General features: G+C 35.8%; 2 protein-coding genes across 2 annotated transcripts in view; both read right to left on the reverse strand.

Annotated features, from left to right (window-relative positions):
• Nucleotides 1-338: 338 nt before the first annotated feature.
• Nucleotides 339-2,469, reverse strand: LOC126155707 (ARL14 effector protein-like). Its single transcript, XM_049916246.1, has 2 exons — nt 1,821-2,469; nt 339-403 (listed from the first exon to the last, which is right to left on the reverse strand). The coding sequence occupies exons 1-2, from the start codon at nt 2,467-2,469 to the stop codon at nt 339-341; spliced, it is 714 nt and encodes a 237-aa protein (XP_049772203.1).
• A 3,002-nt stretch (nt 2,470-5,471) lies between these two features.
• LOC126162041 (nucleolar pre-ribosomal-associated protein 1) overlaps nt 5,472-16,740 on the reverse strand; it is a 176,291-nt gene continuing 165,022 nt past the window's right edge. Inside the window, exon 20 of the mRNA XM_049918273.1 lies at nt 5,472-7,532. Within this exon, the coding sequence (XP_049774230.1) occupies nt 7,311-7,532 (222 nt within the window). The 3' untranslated portion in view covers nt 5,472-7,310. The remainder of the gene's footprint in view (nt 7,533-16,740) is intronic.

Raw genomic sequence — 16,740 nt, forward strand, 5'->3', positions numbered from 1 at the left:
CACTGATGGAGCTGGAATAACACCAATGATAAGTTGTTCTGGAATCCAGCAAGTATCACGTCTTAAGGGCCAATAAAATGAACTTGCAGGACCATGAGGATGCATAAAGCTTATGAAAGCATCTTTCTGTTCGACTGAGATTTCAACGATGTTTCCAATCCACCATTTCTTTTCATAAATGCAAGCAACATACTGCCCAGGCTGAAGATCCATGACTTGAACTACTACTTCAGCAGCACTAATTTTGGCCAAAAAAGATGTCGCATCATTAGAAACTCTACTGACCTTAATTGTCGTCATATCAATGGGCAAAAAATGGTGGTTTTCTCTTGTGCCAGCTAGAGTGTGCCCTTGCAGGAATCTTTCTTCTTGAGAAGCTTTTTCTTCTTCAACTTCCTCTTTGCTGATGAAAAAGAATTTGATTCCATTGATATTATCATTGCAGAAGTTGAAAAGATCTTTGGGTGTTAGAATCTGGTTTTCATATGGACGTTGCAAACTTGCTCTTGCTGCCAACCGTTTTGTTGTGCCTCCAATGCCATCACAAGGCGACTTTCCATGGCTTGTTCCAAAGAAATTCCATTCTGCTGTTATTTCAAAATCTTCTTTGTGATAGCATAAGTTGAGAAAATTCTTGAAATTCTTATATTGTGCAGCTGAACCATCACTGAAGTAGTGGATGTGGCTTATTTTGGAAAATTGCATCTTCAGGTAATTGATTACTTTTCCAATGTAAACATGGACAGTAATCGTATCGTGTCGAAGGCAGTCACTAATAACACAAAGATTCACACATTGCACCTCTTCGTTTTCACAGTAGTAGACTACAAATGGATGAACTGTTGCTTGACTGTTTTCCCAGTGAAAGCCTTGCACTGCATCTTGAACAATAAATGAATAGTTTTCAGCAAAATCCATTAGTATTATGAATTCGCCTTCTTTCAAATCAGTTTTGAGAGCTTTCAGGTGCTGGCTTTGATGCTTGGCAATGTAGTGATGACAAGACAGGTTCCAAATTTTTGCTGCAATATCTTCAACATACTCTTCTGTTGAAAGCTGCTTTGTTTCTAAAGTATCCCTGTCGGTATGAATCCATTGTTTGTACTCAATCAGTTCTTCAGGGTCATTATCTTCAAAATATGTTGCAATAACTGCTTCTACACCTTCTGGACCAGGGCAGTTTTCACAACGATGAAGCATACAATCCTTGTTTTCCAAGCTGCAAACAGCTTTGCTAAGAATTTCCTTGTAGTCTTCATTGATTGATGCACCAGTGAGCATAAGCTTGACATTTTGGTGTATTGTACAGACACAAACTGAGTGCATTCCAGCAGAGCCAACTGTAACACACCATTTTGGTCTAAGCTCGCAAAACTTTGAGAAGCCAATTTCTGGTCCATTTTGCTTCTGATAAGACACGTACATTTCCTTCAAATTGCAAAGCAACAACCGCTTTTGCTTGTACACCTTTGTTCCTGAAATTCTCACAGGCACACAGTCTTTCTTCCCTGGACAAAGTCTGCTGAATTCGTCATCTTGAAAAAAGTCATGTACTTTCTGGACAACTTCATCTGAAAGCTTCCTTCCTTGCCGATTTGCTGGAAAAGCTAGAACACCTTGCTCATTCTTCAGTTTTCTCGCTTGCTTTACCATTCTTTCTGATACATTAAATGCTGTTGTCGTATCTTTAATTGTCCAGCTTCTTGGAACCAAGGTCAATATTTGAACTTTTGTCCTACGATTTGACACTTTACATTTTTCTTTCAACTCTTCTATAAGATTATCAAGATCTGCACAATTATTGCATGGGCGACTTTTACTTGAACTTGGCTGTTCATCGTAATTGATTCCTACAGCAGCAGCAATTTGATTCCCAATTAAACTTTGTGCATCCAAGATCTTTCTTTTTGCATAGCTTTGCTTATCTCTTTTACTTAGTTGTCTTCTTTTCAATGGTGAAGCACCAATAAATGATAAACTTTTGTTGATGGCTGGTTCAGTTTCATCCGTTGTGAAATCTTGTTCAGATTGGGTTGATAGTGATGATGAATCTTCTAGCTTTTGGTTCAGTGCCGACATGCAGCGAGGGCAAAGCTTCTGACCAGGTTTTATATCAATCACTTCTTTTTTCTTTAACAGGCAAAGTTTGGCAGCAGTTTCATTATCAAGCAGTCTAAGTCCAGCTTTTACATTGTGATTCCTCTTCTTGAATGGATTGCAACATTTCTTTTGCATCGCTTGATATTCATGTAGGAAGAGGGCTTCATGGTGGAAGCAAATGATGGAATTTTCGTCAAGTTTGGCTTCTGAACGCGAAACAAGCAATTTCTGGTCACATTCTGTGAAATCACTAAACGCTTTGAATCCAGTCTTCTTAGCATAGAAGATAACATGGCACTTTGATGCAGCAGCATCTTTTCCAATTGAACAGGGGGCCAACGATTCTTCTTCTTCATTAACTTCTGACATCTCTCACTGGCCAATCACTGAATAAAACACGAATGAAATATCCAATTATATCAGTAATTCTAAGCGACTATTAAGATTCAAATTCCTAGAAATGAAGAAAAATTAGTGCATCGCGCATACAAAATATAACAACTTTGATGTGAGTTAATGAGTACTTAATGGTCGCGTTGCAAAAAAAACAAATGTCAGTCTTGTAGAGCAAGAGTTTCTCTTTTAGGTGATACTATTCACAAGCAGATTCAGGCCAACTATTTTTTAGTAATTGGCTTGAAACTTTGGTAAATTTTACCGTTTGTGCTGACACTGCCTAATTTGAAGAGATACTGCAGGGCGACCATATGGCCTGGATCATTGCAAATCCGGCTGCATTATGTCTAGCACAAGCATGAAGCTTGGCCAAAAGTTCAAGTCCATATCTTCAACTGCAAGGAAATCATTGCAGTCTTAATATTGGTCAAAATTTGTCGCGTTGTGTCACGACAAATTTTGAAGTATACTTTGAGTCGAGTTATTTGACCGGGGTTTGCATGAGTAATGTTATACATAATTTCGTTGGAATCAGCAAAAAAAACTGTACAGGGTCGCATCTTACTAACCATTCTTATGAATTAGTTTCGATTTTATTAGACTCCAAATATGACATTTTTTTTATGTTGCATGCACACGGACTAAGTACACTTCAGACAAGGGGGTCTAGATCAGCAGCTATTGCAGCTAGAGGCCTGAAATCTTGGGAAACTTACTTCAACACTTGACTAAAGCTACAGTTAAAATTTGACGAAAATTGGAGACCATGATGGTGGGAACTTTTTTCAGTTTTAGACCACTTGGTGTGGAATGACCCAGGAACTACAATCATTCTTGGGATTAGTAAATTTCTTTAGAAATTTAATAGCCAATTATGCAACTATAGCACGTCCAATGATGACACTACTGAGAAAAGGAACCACATTTAATTGGTCGACAGAATGCAAATGAATGGAGGAACTTAAAACTGCCCTAACCACAGCTCCAGTGTCAGCTTATCCAGATTTCAGCAGGCCCTTCATTCTTTTGACATATGCTTTGAATTTTGCTGTTGGCGCTATTTTGTATCACGAAACTGACAGCCATGAACACCCAATACCATTTGCCCCCAAACAATTAAGCAAAGCAGAATGTAATTATACTACAACAGAAAAGGAGCTTTGTGTTTTGGTTTTTGTATAACACATAACAGATGTTTTCTGACAGGATGAGAATTTAACTTGATTACTGACCATGCTGTACTTAAATGTTTACTGACCTAAAAGGACCAAAGTCCCAGATTAACAAGGTGGCTCTGAAACTGAGTGAGTTCAAGTTTAAAAGTTATTCACTGACCTGGTTAATTACGTGTGCATACTGACACGATGAGCCGAACAGTTTGTATTCGTGTTACAATAAGTAACGAGGAAAAGTTAAAAGCAGCTCAAGAGGAAGATCTACGCTGCAAAATACAGAAAAATGATCAGTGTTTTGTTGAAGAAGATGGATATCTGTGCAAAATCAATAGTAAAGGAAACCGTCAAGTAACTCCGGAAAGCATAAGAAAACAAATCATGACAGAGCAGCATGATTCTTCATTATAAGGACACTGCAGTGAAAGAGCAATGGACATTAAAATAGCTTAGACGTTTTGGTGGCCACGTCATAAAGCTGACTTTCTGAGTTTGTTTCACCATTTGATTCCTGTAATAGATGGAATAATTTGGAAAAAACTAAGGCACCATTAGAAGAACTGACAGAAAACATTAAACCATTCAAAATGTAGGAATTGCTGTTGTTAGACCTTTACCTATGACTAACAATGGGAATAAATACACATTATATAATTCCTCCAGATATCTTCTCATGATACCAATACCTGATCAAAGTGCTGAGACAGTGGCTAAAGTTTTTGTCAAGGAGTGGGTTCCGAAGTTTGGATAATGATTATCTGAGCACTATGGGACTTATCATCTATAGTCATCAGTCCCCTAGAACTTAGAACTACTTAAACCTAACTAACCTAAGGACATCACACAACACCCAGTTATCACGAGGCAGAGAAAATCCCTGACCCCGCCGTGTGCAGCTAAGAACTACATCAGGACAACGCGAAGGAAATGGAAGCACCAAGTGAATCCACGGAAGAATCATTATGATGGTTAGTCACTATGTAAGCAGCAAGCATTGTAACTGAGACATCTGTCTGTGCTTACAATGTAAAAATGCACGTCAACTGGCCTAAGTCTAAGAAATTGTAAATGAAAGAAGGATACATTTGCTCTTAGACTTTGCCCGACTGAATTCTGAAATCAGCAACAAACACATAAAGGAATTAGTTCGCAAGCTAACAAGGGAGTGAAATGACAGAATCATCAATCTTTTCTGCAGCAAGCAAAACAACACAACTGCCAAGTCGTTGCAACACTGGTCGCCTGTACAGAGCAGAGCTTTTTCAACTCATCAACTCATGTGTTTTCAATTTGGAATGTATGTCTTTTTTGGCTCACATTGGGATCCTATTAAGTCCGTCTTATTTGGTGTTGGGATGTCACACACAATTACGTCACGTCGGCGTAGTGAGCATGGAAATACAGTGGTAAAAGTTAATAATTTGGTATTCACATATTTCCGTACTTCACAAACCAAATGTCTACATAATTTTGACAAATAGCATAGGAGGTCCTCAGCTCAGGATACAAAACCTGTAACCCCTTATAATAATGTAGAGTCCACCTATCAGTGATACCTAACATGATTTCAGTTACATTGTATTTATTACATTTCACAAGCAAAACATTTTGTGCTCTCCCCGTTACCTGGCCCATTCAGCCCTAGCTTCCATGTTTCCCTCCAAATACAAATGTTATAAGAATTCTGATTTTAGCTTAGATGGACTTTGTCACTGATGCACTTTTACTTATGCTCGAATCCAAGTATTTTAACAAATATTAATTTTTGCTAAAGGAATACAAAGCATTTCTTCTTTGACCGACCTTGTTTACTCTCTCTCAATGCACAATCACTTCTTCCAGTTCAGTACTGTACAATACAGGAAACATGACATGGATATATGTCTCAAGTTCTGACATGAAACAGATGACTTTGATATTTCAATTGATTTCTTTTATTTTGCACAATGTCAAGCTATGTTGTTATTGCATGTGCTTTTACTCAGTTGTGCACCATGCTTCTCCAATATGGGGTGCTGAAACGGGGAAGATACAAATTACATACAGGCATTGCAACTCATAGTCATGGTACAATCACTGTCAAACCCTGTAGATGTGCAGTGTCCAACTGTCCATGTGTCACATGCAAAACAGATACTGTAAACCTCCAACCAGCATTTTATTTTCAACTCTAAACTATTGTATGGTTTCACTACTGCTACTATCATTTGTTGACTATGAAGATGTACAGTTACATACCTCTCTGCCAGAGGGATATGTAGCACCAAAGTTATTACAAACAAAGAGATATTCATGGAATGAAGATGACAATATGTACACACCCTAAAGAAGAGCATGTTGTAATAAACGACTTTCATACTTTATAATCTAAAGCTTTGTTTTCCTGGTTATGTGATTGGCTGTGTCAGTTCTAAAGTACACTTCACAAATCACATGTTACTGTTGACCACTTGTGATCATTATAATTCTACAGTTCGTTATATTAAAATTTTAAACAATTTACCTAAGCTTGTTTTGTACTTTCAAACCTTAAAACAAACCTAGAACCTTAAAACATCTCATTTTGAAAAAAAATTCTATACATTCTGGGTGGTATAATAAAATACTACTACCAAATAAGAAAACTATGGTGAAATGGCATTAAGTACACATAAAGATGTATACCAAATAGAACAATAGGCAAGGTTAATCTTTAGTCAAAGGAAGAAGCAAACATTTTACAAAGTACTCAGTATGTGAGTTCAGTGTTCACATGGATATGCTTTCTTTGTTATAATGAAATGTAGCCTAGTGAAGTCATTATAATGATGATGTTTCTTGTTTACAGGGGTCTCCATGATTGAAGAGGGTAACAATTATTCATTAAATGTAATGCTGGGGGTAGTCTATTTACACTGCTTGTATTCAGGATGATTACCACACAAGCACAACATTCTGAAAGTGCATGATCAAATATTTCTCTCTGTGTATGTATGACTTCTTGAAACTTTCACTTTGTCTGGTTGTATTTGGTTATAACTGGTTTTCATACTTGTTTGAAGCAGCACATATTTGTGCCAATAGCTATTTTGCTTAGATTCGTGGAATATTTACATCTGGATACTCAACAAATAATGTCACCTGTTTCATATACTTGTTTATGAATATAATACAATATGTTACAAGCTTTGTTCCATATTTACATTATCATTCATGTGGTTGACAGCTTTTTCTTCTTCTTAAAAAATATGGTGGTATCAATGAGGGATATACAACACTATTAAACCATAAAAAATCATTTCAACTGTGTTATATATTGATGGTAGGCAATGAAAACTCATAACTCCATTTATCTGTGAAAATCTCTTAATTTCGATAACCAGTATTTCCATTATCAATGAGAGATTTGAAAGTACACCGATTTCTATAATCTGTCAATAGCTACAGTTCTAAAATATAGTTACACAAGTAGCCACTTTATCTGTATCACTATATTTTATTTTTTAAGAAACAGTTTTTCCTTTGCCTGTAAAATTTTAAGAAAATGGAGTTATGGGGTTTTCATTGTCTATGATTGGAATGGAAAAAAAAAAAAAAATGCTATAGTTGTAGTTATGTGAACCATTAAAATAGTGGGATACAAGTCTAAGATATGTAATTTAGTTATTTATCACAGCACCATGTGATAATTATGTTTTTAAGCATCAGTTTTGTCCTTTCTTCTTCATGTTGTACATCTTTGATATCTTCTTGAATATAAAATTTCCCATCATACTTCAACAGCAATTTGCAGTCATCCACATCTTTGAGGATTTCTTCTGCTTTATTCAGCAAGGTAGTAAGGTGCTTTCTGTCCAGGAGATTCATCTTGATGGACATCAGTACCTTCAAACAAGAAAATACATATATATGTTAGATTTCAATTACATGTACTAAAGAGTTATGAAGAATGTACGTCAACTTCGAACATGTTTAATTGCAAACAAAACATACCAAATTAAATAACAGAATTTAAATGAATTAATGAGTCTTTCCACACTAATGTTTAGATCATCAAATAAAGTTTACACTATTTTTAGTACATACTCACCAAAAAATGAGAAAAACAGAGAAGGAGCAAGCAGAAATTCATTGACCAAATGTGTCAACCTAGATCATATTCTATTCAAAACCACGGTAATGCCACTTGGAGGCTGTAAAGCACAAACTGGCAAAGAACGTCATCACAGACCCTTAGAAAGAAAATTCCTTGCACATAAAACAACCAATGCAAATGGAGAAAGATGTGTACATCTGTGCAGACAGCACAATGTAGCACTAAAATCTACATTATTCAAAAAATCCTAGAAAGCAAATCACATGGGTATCATCAAATCCAATATGTGGAGAGAAACAACTTGATCATGTTGCTATAAGTGGACAATCTGCAATGGAAGTACTCAATGTAAAAGTAGCTAAGAATGTTGGTTTGGGTTCAGATCACTATCTATTGTTAGATTCAATAAAGCACAACACCAACCCAAAATACTTCATACACAGAAGTTGCCCAGACAAAATTATTTCAAAATGCTTTTGGTTAAAAGAACACGTAAATGTTTACTACAAGAAGACATTAGTGACATTATTATTCAGACAGCAGCAGAAACTATTTCTCTTTTAAAAAAATGGAATTATGGAATGACAAGAATAATGCAATTAAAGGCTATTCACAATCCTGACAGCTTGTCATATGGTGCAAAGACAACTGAAATATTAATTGGACACCGCAATGGTAATAAAACTGTTACTTTTATTCCATAATAATGCAAGTACGTGGAGCAGCAGCCATTTGAAACAAAAGTAGTAAGTGGTGCAAAGATACCCTGACTGGTAAGAAGTTGCCCCAACTGACTGTAGGTGAGTGGTTGACTTTTCCTTAGTTTTTGTTATTTTTAAGTTGTTTCATGATTTCTCTGATGTCCTCTATTGTTGGTGGCTTCGAGTCTGGTCGTATTTCGATCATGTTATCAAAATTAAATTCTTTTTTTGGTGGATCATAGTTATGCAGTTCTCTGAAGTGTAACCTTATGTCATCCATGTTGCACTTTTATAAGGAACTGCGACTATTTATATGAAAATAAAAGTACAAATAAAACAATTGTCTGTGTCAGTCACTTTTTTTATTTCATACTACGATGTGTTTCAATAGTTTACACTCTCATCTTCAAATGGAACAATGATAATATGTTACATTTTTGCTAGTTGGATGCAGACAGTTGTTTGTTGTGGTTTCATTTTGCTACAGAAATGTATAACAGCCACTTATTAGCATAATATGATTATAAATTTTAAATGGTGATAGTGGGGATCATAGCTAACATATTCATTAACCACTCTGAGCAAAAATTATTCAATAGCAAGAGCCCATGTGTACAAGACATTAACTTTTACAAAAGATATGTAGATGAAATATTACTAATAAGAGAGAGGGAAAACAAACTAGTGTTGAGGCCGTAATTCAAGGATTCAACAGCACACACAAGAACATTCAATTCATGTGTGAATATGAAACTCGGAACTCAGTAAGCTTTTAGGATCTCACCATCACAAGAAAAAACAGTGAACACATGCTTAGTATTTACAGAAAATTCACAACTACAAATCTACAAATGTAAATATCCATGCTTCTTCATGCCACCTGCACACACACACACACACACACACACACACACACACACACACACACACTATCGACCCATGTTGCACAGAGCACACAAAATGCCATTAAGCAAAGAAATGCTCCAAAATGAAACTGAGGTGATCAGACAGATAGCAGCTGCAAATGGTTTTCAATCTACACTCATAGAAAGTTAAGAAAGGAATAGATGGAAACGTAAATAAGAACAACAAGCAGACAGATAACAGGACAGTATGTCTTACCTACTTTGGCACTGTTTCACAAAAAATTGCTAATGTATTGACATCATATAATGTAGAGTTGTTTTCTCAACCAACAATAAATCTGGTAATAGACTGCCACACAATTCAAAAACCAGTAAAGATAAATTCTCCAACTCCTGTGTATACAAGATAAAATGCATTCAATGCCTCTTACTAAATGTAGGTCAGACTAGACAAAGCTTCTGAACTAGATTCAAAGTACACATTAATGCATTCAAATACAACACACCCAATAAATCTGCCATAGCTACACACATTCAGGACACAGGATTTTCCTTTGATAACATAAAGAAGGACAATCTGGTAATACGTCAGAAAATAAACAGAGGTCACAAACTCAATCTTTATGAAGAACTAGAAATTTTCATTCACAGTAGAATGTATCACTAACTCAAGGTATTTGTCCAGACAGGTTAAAATATGCCATTTCAAGCCTCTCTACAAAAAATGGGACACCACAGATGTCAATAATTACTGGTCAGTATCCTTGCTTACAGCATTTTCAAAAATCATCAAGAAAGTAATGTACTCAAGAGTGAGTGGTTAACAGTAATGATTTACTTAGTAAATCACAATTCAGATTTCAAAAATGCTGTTCCACTGAGACAGCAATATACAATTTCACTGCCCACATAACAGAGTCTTTAAATAGTAAAATGTCACCAACAGGAATTTTCTGTGACTTATGCAAAGCATTTAACTGTGTGAACCATGACATTATGTTACAGAAATTACAATTCTATGGTTTAAATGGAACAGCAGATGAGTGGTTTACATCATATCCACAGAACAGGAAGCAAGATGTTTCTTTAGATGGTTTAAGTGATTTAAGGAAGTTTGCCACTTCATCTAACTGGAGTGAAGTTACATTAGGTGTTCCACAGGGTTCGATCATGGGTTTCCTTCTCTTCTTGTTATATATGAATGACCTCCCTTCTCATCTGAAACAAGAAGCTAAACTGATGCTGTTTGTTGATGATACTAGCATCATTATTAATCCAGTGAAAGAAACTCCAACAGATATGATACAAATAATGTCTTCGGAAAAATTATTAATCGATTTTCTGTGAATAGCCTACCTCTGAACTTTGAAAAAACACAGTACAGCCAATTTTCTGCTGCAAGGAACACATTTCCTTCAATGAATGTAACACATCAACAGAGGTTATTAACCAGGGTAGAGCACACTAAGTTTTTGGGTGTTCATATAGATGAGAATCTTGATCAGAAAATTTATATTTTGGTTCTCCTAAAGTGATTGGGTTCAGCAATTTTTGCAATTAGAATAACTGCCAATTTTGAGGATATAGAAATAGCTAACAAACTTTGCATACCTTCATTCTCTGATGTCATACAGAATAATATTTTGGGGTAACTCAATACCTAGGCAAAAAGTATTCATTGCTTATAAGAAAGTGGTTAGAATAATGTGTGGAGCTCATAGTCACACGTCTTGTAAGCATCTGTTTAAAAGGTTAGGAATTCTTACAACAGCCCCACAGCACATTTACTCTGTAATGAAATTTGTTCTCAACAACATAGTCCAGTTTAAAAACAACAGTGACATTTATGATTGTAATACCAGAAGAAAGAAAGACTTACACTATCCTCTACTTAACCTATCTTTAGCACAGAAAGGAGTAAAATATGCTGCTGTAAAACTTTTCAATAAATTACCAGACTAAATAAAATGACTGATAGACAGCAGTAATAGTTTCAAAAATAAACTGAAATCATATCTCCTTGACAACTCCCTCTACACCATACATGAGTTCTTGAACAGGAATAAATAAATCTACAGGTATAAGACATGCATTTTGTGCCATTTAAGGGAATGGGGTAGGCAATAAAAGTTTTAAGCTTAAAAAACCTTGATTCATATGTGATTTTTTTTTTTTTTTTTTTTTTTTTTTTTTTTTTTTTTTTTTTTTTTGCACTTGAAACGTTCCACATCATAACAGTTAGTGTGAAATTGATCAATGGAACATATAACTAACTAACACACTATTATTCACTCAGAATTATGGAGATCATCGGAAGATTCAGCCATGAAAAAACTATTCCATGTCAATAAAATTTTCTCGATTTTCAAGCCGCACCATTTCAAATAAAACACTTGAACTTTTGAGATCTATCTTCACCAACAACATAATGAGTTGAAATCAATGAGGGCTGGGGCTGGCACAGTGTTCTGCTTATGTAGATATAATGGCAGTGTCTGAAACCTTCCAGAGAGGGCTGGAGTGGCGTTTGCACGGAAGGCAATGTGGGCAGCTCCATGTGGCTCTGTCCACCACGGGACCAAGTGATGTCACATGGTGTGAACGGCCAGCGACATGTTTGAAGCTGCTGCTACCATGTCCCTACATGCTCAATGGCTGAAGCCCGCCTCCATGCCCTACTAAGTGGGTACCCTGGCCTATGTTAAAATTGTTGCTGTTTATCTTAATTTTGATCACTTCCTTGATAACAGAATCCCAATATGATTTTTCCAAAAATATTTTATGCCCCTTTTCTACACAATATCTAGCCACAACCAACTTCTCAACTTCCCTTTCTCTGATATGTCATGAATGCTCTGCACAAAGCTCAGTGACAGTGTGAATGGTTTGATCTATGTAAATGCTACCACATTCACAGAGGAAACCAACCACACTGGGAACTCTAAGAATATTATCTTTAACGGAGCAAGAGTTTTGTACAGGGAGACAAAATATTAATACAGTAAGCAGGTTCAAGTGCACACACACTGCAGTAGTTATTCAGAGATGAAGAGGCGTGCACAGGATAGACTAGCACGGAAAACTGCATCAAACTAGTCTTCAAACGTTTAAAAAACAAAACAGTCACTGTGTCACATCTGGAACATAATATGTGAAGCTAACAAACAGGTGGACTGCAACTATTATGCATAGTCTCTTGAAACAGTAATATTAGATAGATATGAAAATTAATTTAATTTTTCTGAAATGAAACTGTGCAATTCCTGCTGTTAGCACTTTAGATTTGGAAGGGATGGATTCAACTGTGTTTCATTCACTCACTGAAATCCAGTAAGCAGTTCAACGAAATTCTAATTTTCACAAAAGGGAGCATCTTAAAAAAGGAAAATCTCTTCAAACACAACTATGAAATATACACATATGTAACTAGGCAGAAGATGAACCTACACATGAACACAGTAAATACGAACTTATGTACAAGATGAGTGTATCATACTGGAGCTATGTTATATAACCATTTGGCTTCTTACCTAAAATGCATACCAACATTAAATGCATTTAAAATAAAGTTAGAACAGTTCTTGCTTGATAACTGCAACTATTCATTTTCTGAATTAATGGAACATCATAATAAGTAAACCCCTTTCACCAAATTTAACTAATTGTCAATTCATAATATAGTTTACATTGCGCTTATCATGTCATCTCACTTAATAACTGCTGTTATCACATATAGAAGCAATGTAGTACACCAACCTACATTATTATGCATTTTGATTATGAAACTTCCTGGCAGATTAAAACTGTGTGCCGGACCGAGACTCGAACTCGGGACCTTTGCCTTTCGCGGGCAAGTGCTCTACCAACTGAGCTACCAAAGCACGACTCACGCCCCGTCCTCACAGTTTTACTTCTGCCAGTATCTCGTCTCCTACCTTCCAAACTTTACAGAAGCTCTCCTGCGAACCTTGCAGAACTAGCACTCCTGAAAGAAAGGATATTGCGGAGAAGTGGCTTAGCCACAGCCTGGGGGTGTTTCCAGAATGAGATTTTCACTCTGCAGCAGAGTGTGCGCTGATATGAAACTTCCTGGCAGATTAAAACCGTGTGCCGGACCGAGACTCGAACTCGGGACCTTTGCCTTTCGCGGGCAAGTGCTCTACCAACTGAGCTACCTAAGCACGACTCACGCCCCGTCCTCACAGCTTTACTTCTGCCAGTATCTCGTCTTCTACCTTCCAAACTTTACAGAAGCTCTCCTGCGAACCTTGCAGAACTAGCACTCCTGAAAGAAAGGATATTGCGGAGACATGGCTTAGCTACAGCCTGGGGGATGTTTCCAGAATGAGATTTTCACTCTGCAGTGGAGTGTGCGCTGATATGAAACTTCCTGGCAGATTAAAACTGTGTGCCCTGTCATACAGGGGAGACCTAGATCAAAAAGACATTTGTAAGATTCATCCTTATTTTTTGAAAGAAGAAGAAGAAGAAGAAGAAGAAGAAGAAGAAAGAGGAGGAGGAGGAGGAGGAGGAGGAGGAGGCGGCAGAACTATTATCATAGTTACCTGGTGAATCACACTACATTTATTGCTTTCCAGTTGGTGTTGGACTAACTTCTTGCAGCCGAAAAGTACTATTATCAGTTTTCAATGACAATTTTCTCCATTACTTTGATTTGCAATTAGACTCACTTAGCTGCATCAGCTTGGAGAAATCCATCAGCTTGGAGAAATCCATCAGCTGAATTTAACAGCTCCTTTCTGATATCATGATCTTGATATGACAGCAATCAATTTGATATTCAAAGACAGATATCCTAAGTTCAAAATATTGTAATTTCTTCAAAATTACTTTTCAGATGTTTGGAAAGCAAAATGCCACTGAGTTTGTCATTACCCAGCTGGTGAAACATACAGCAGAAATTATTACAATTTCACTCACAAACCCAAGTGTTCAAATTATTTATAAACAAATATTTGTGCAGCAGCTGCAGAAAATTGCTATTATGATAAATTTATCACAGTTTCACTTTGGGGAAGCAAAAACAACTTGACAACAATACTGCTACGAACAATATTGCTATGGTTTGAGGCTATACGTCATATAGTGGGGATTTTCTTACAATTAATCTGGGTGAAAACAGAACTGAGACATCTTGAACTGTATTGGAGGTATTTGATGTTAACAGCTTAGGTGAATTATCTTGTATGTGTGGTATCAAGACTGGTATATGTGTTGAAGATGGCTCACACAACAGATATCATGTTTAGTCAGTTATTGGCACTGATTGTTCAATATAGAGCTTTTAAATCAATTTGGAGGGAATTGTGAAAACATCAAGAATACAATATGGAAGGAATTCCAGATACCTCACCAAAATCTTATAGGTTCAATACATTGAATGATAATGGGAAAATGAGTCTAAAATTTCTGAAATAATTTTAAAACTTATGAACATGTTATCCTCAGATTTTAATAAAATTATTTTCATTGTATGAAAAACTGAAATGTGTTTATCGTGGCATGCGACTCTTGCTACATATCTGGGATCTGTAAACCACATTCCCAGTCAGATATAGCAGTATAGGAAATGGAGGATCAGTTACTGGTGTATGCCATATAACGGATGCTACAGCTTCCACTGAATCACAGTTTCTTAATTGTGCTGCTAAACAGGGAAGTGTCATGTTTTCATAAGTTATAAATTACAGGAACGTTAGCAAGTAAAAGATACTTCAGTTTTTTTTTTTTTTTTGGAGCTTTGTCAGAAATCATTAACAGTATAAACAAACTCTGGAATAGGCAAAATTTCAACTTTAGGATAAATTAATCTTCAGACTTCATGCACTGAAAATCACAAAGTAGTATATGAAAAGCTGAGTATTTATGGAAGAAGGGAGTTTCTTATAAATAACTGATTCAGCTTTCTTCAATACATTTAACACAACAGCTGTGCATATGGTTTACATCACTTAGACGCAAATCTCTCACACGTATAGGTGTTGTATACGAATACATATTCGTATACAAATGCCAACACCTGTATGTGTGAGAGATTTGCGTCTAAGTGATGTCCAAGTCATTTCATAGTAACTCTGAGCACTTCAAACATAGCAAGGTGGAATGGTATCTGTTGCTATAATTTCACTCATTGAATAATGTTTTATTTTCTGTTCTGCAAGTAATGCCTATATCAATGGTAGGAAATGGAAACCTTGTAACTCCACTTGGCTGTGAAACTTTGTAATTCCAGTGAGCAGTAACCACATTATCAAAGAGAGATTTGAAAGTGCATGGATTTCTTTAATCTGTCAATAGCTAGTTAAATAGTTACATAATAGCTCCTTTATCTGTATCACTTTCTATTTTTAAGAAATGGTTTTTACTTCTCCTGTAAAATTTAACAAAATGGAGTTACAAGAAATTCATTGCCTACCATCGACATTACGAATACATGAAATTTTATATTTTTATCGCTGCTGTATTTTGGTAAACATTACCCAATGTTTAGTTTTCATACCACCGATGATAACAGTATAATTAGTTTTTGGGAAAATTTTTTCTTTGATGAAATATTCTAAATTTCTGATCACTAAAATCATGTGATTTTCAAAATGCCACCCCTCTAATAAGTATTTGTTTTAGGATTGACAAACATTAATTGAAACCCACAGTTACCTCTTTCCAACAGACATCATATGTTTTTCAAAAACTGTGTATATACAAAATTATTCCTCTTCAAAATTATGATACTCCACAAAATTTGAATCTTAAACTGTAAACCTTTCATAATTCCAGTGGTACAGTTTTGTAGCCCCAATTTTCCTGCTTCCAAAAATATATACTTTAACTAAAATAACATGTTAATTAACAAACTATTCAAATTAGTAAATTTAACTTTCCTCAAAATTCTTGGCATACTTCAGAAACTCCAGTGCATATTAAAACTTCCCTTTCATAAAATAGTACCTATCATTTCTACCATTTTTAATTACATAAATAACAGTTAAATCAAATTACTTCACAGTCTAATTTGTATATGCATTATATTTCTTTCCTAGCTTTTACACTGTTACTGAAGATGAAATTACTGCATATTTTACCATTTTGTAATTCCTGTACTATGTGGGTCTTTAAATACGCATCACACAGCAGGTCACAGTAAATCAGTGGTAAACATTTAATCAGTACAGTAACTAAGTTTCTAGGCACTCATGGTTGGGCAGTTAAAGTGAGTAGTTACTATGTCTTAGTCAGTCTGCATCCAGTAGCCAATATGTAAATTTCTACACCAGTTCCAGATCAGTACTATTCAGTCATTATTTAGCATTCACAGAACTGAGTTACTATGTTAATTATGTGTGTTGCCACTTGTAAATTTTCTTGGATCACTCATACACTGTGTGAACTGCTGGCCTGTGTTATTACGT

Source organism: Schistocerca cancellata, chromosome 2 (genome assembly GCF_023864275.1).
Source record: "Schistocerca cancellata isolate TAMUIC-IGC-003103 chromosome 2, iqSchCanc2.1, whole genome shotgun sequence".
Lineage (NCBI taxonomy): Eukaryota > Metazoa > Arthropoda > Insecta > Orthoptera > Acrididae > Schistocerca > Schistocerca cancellata.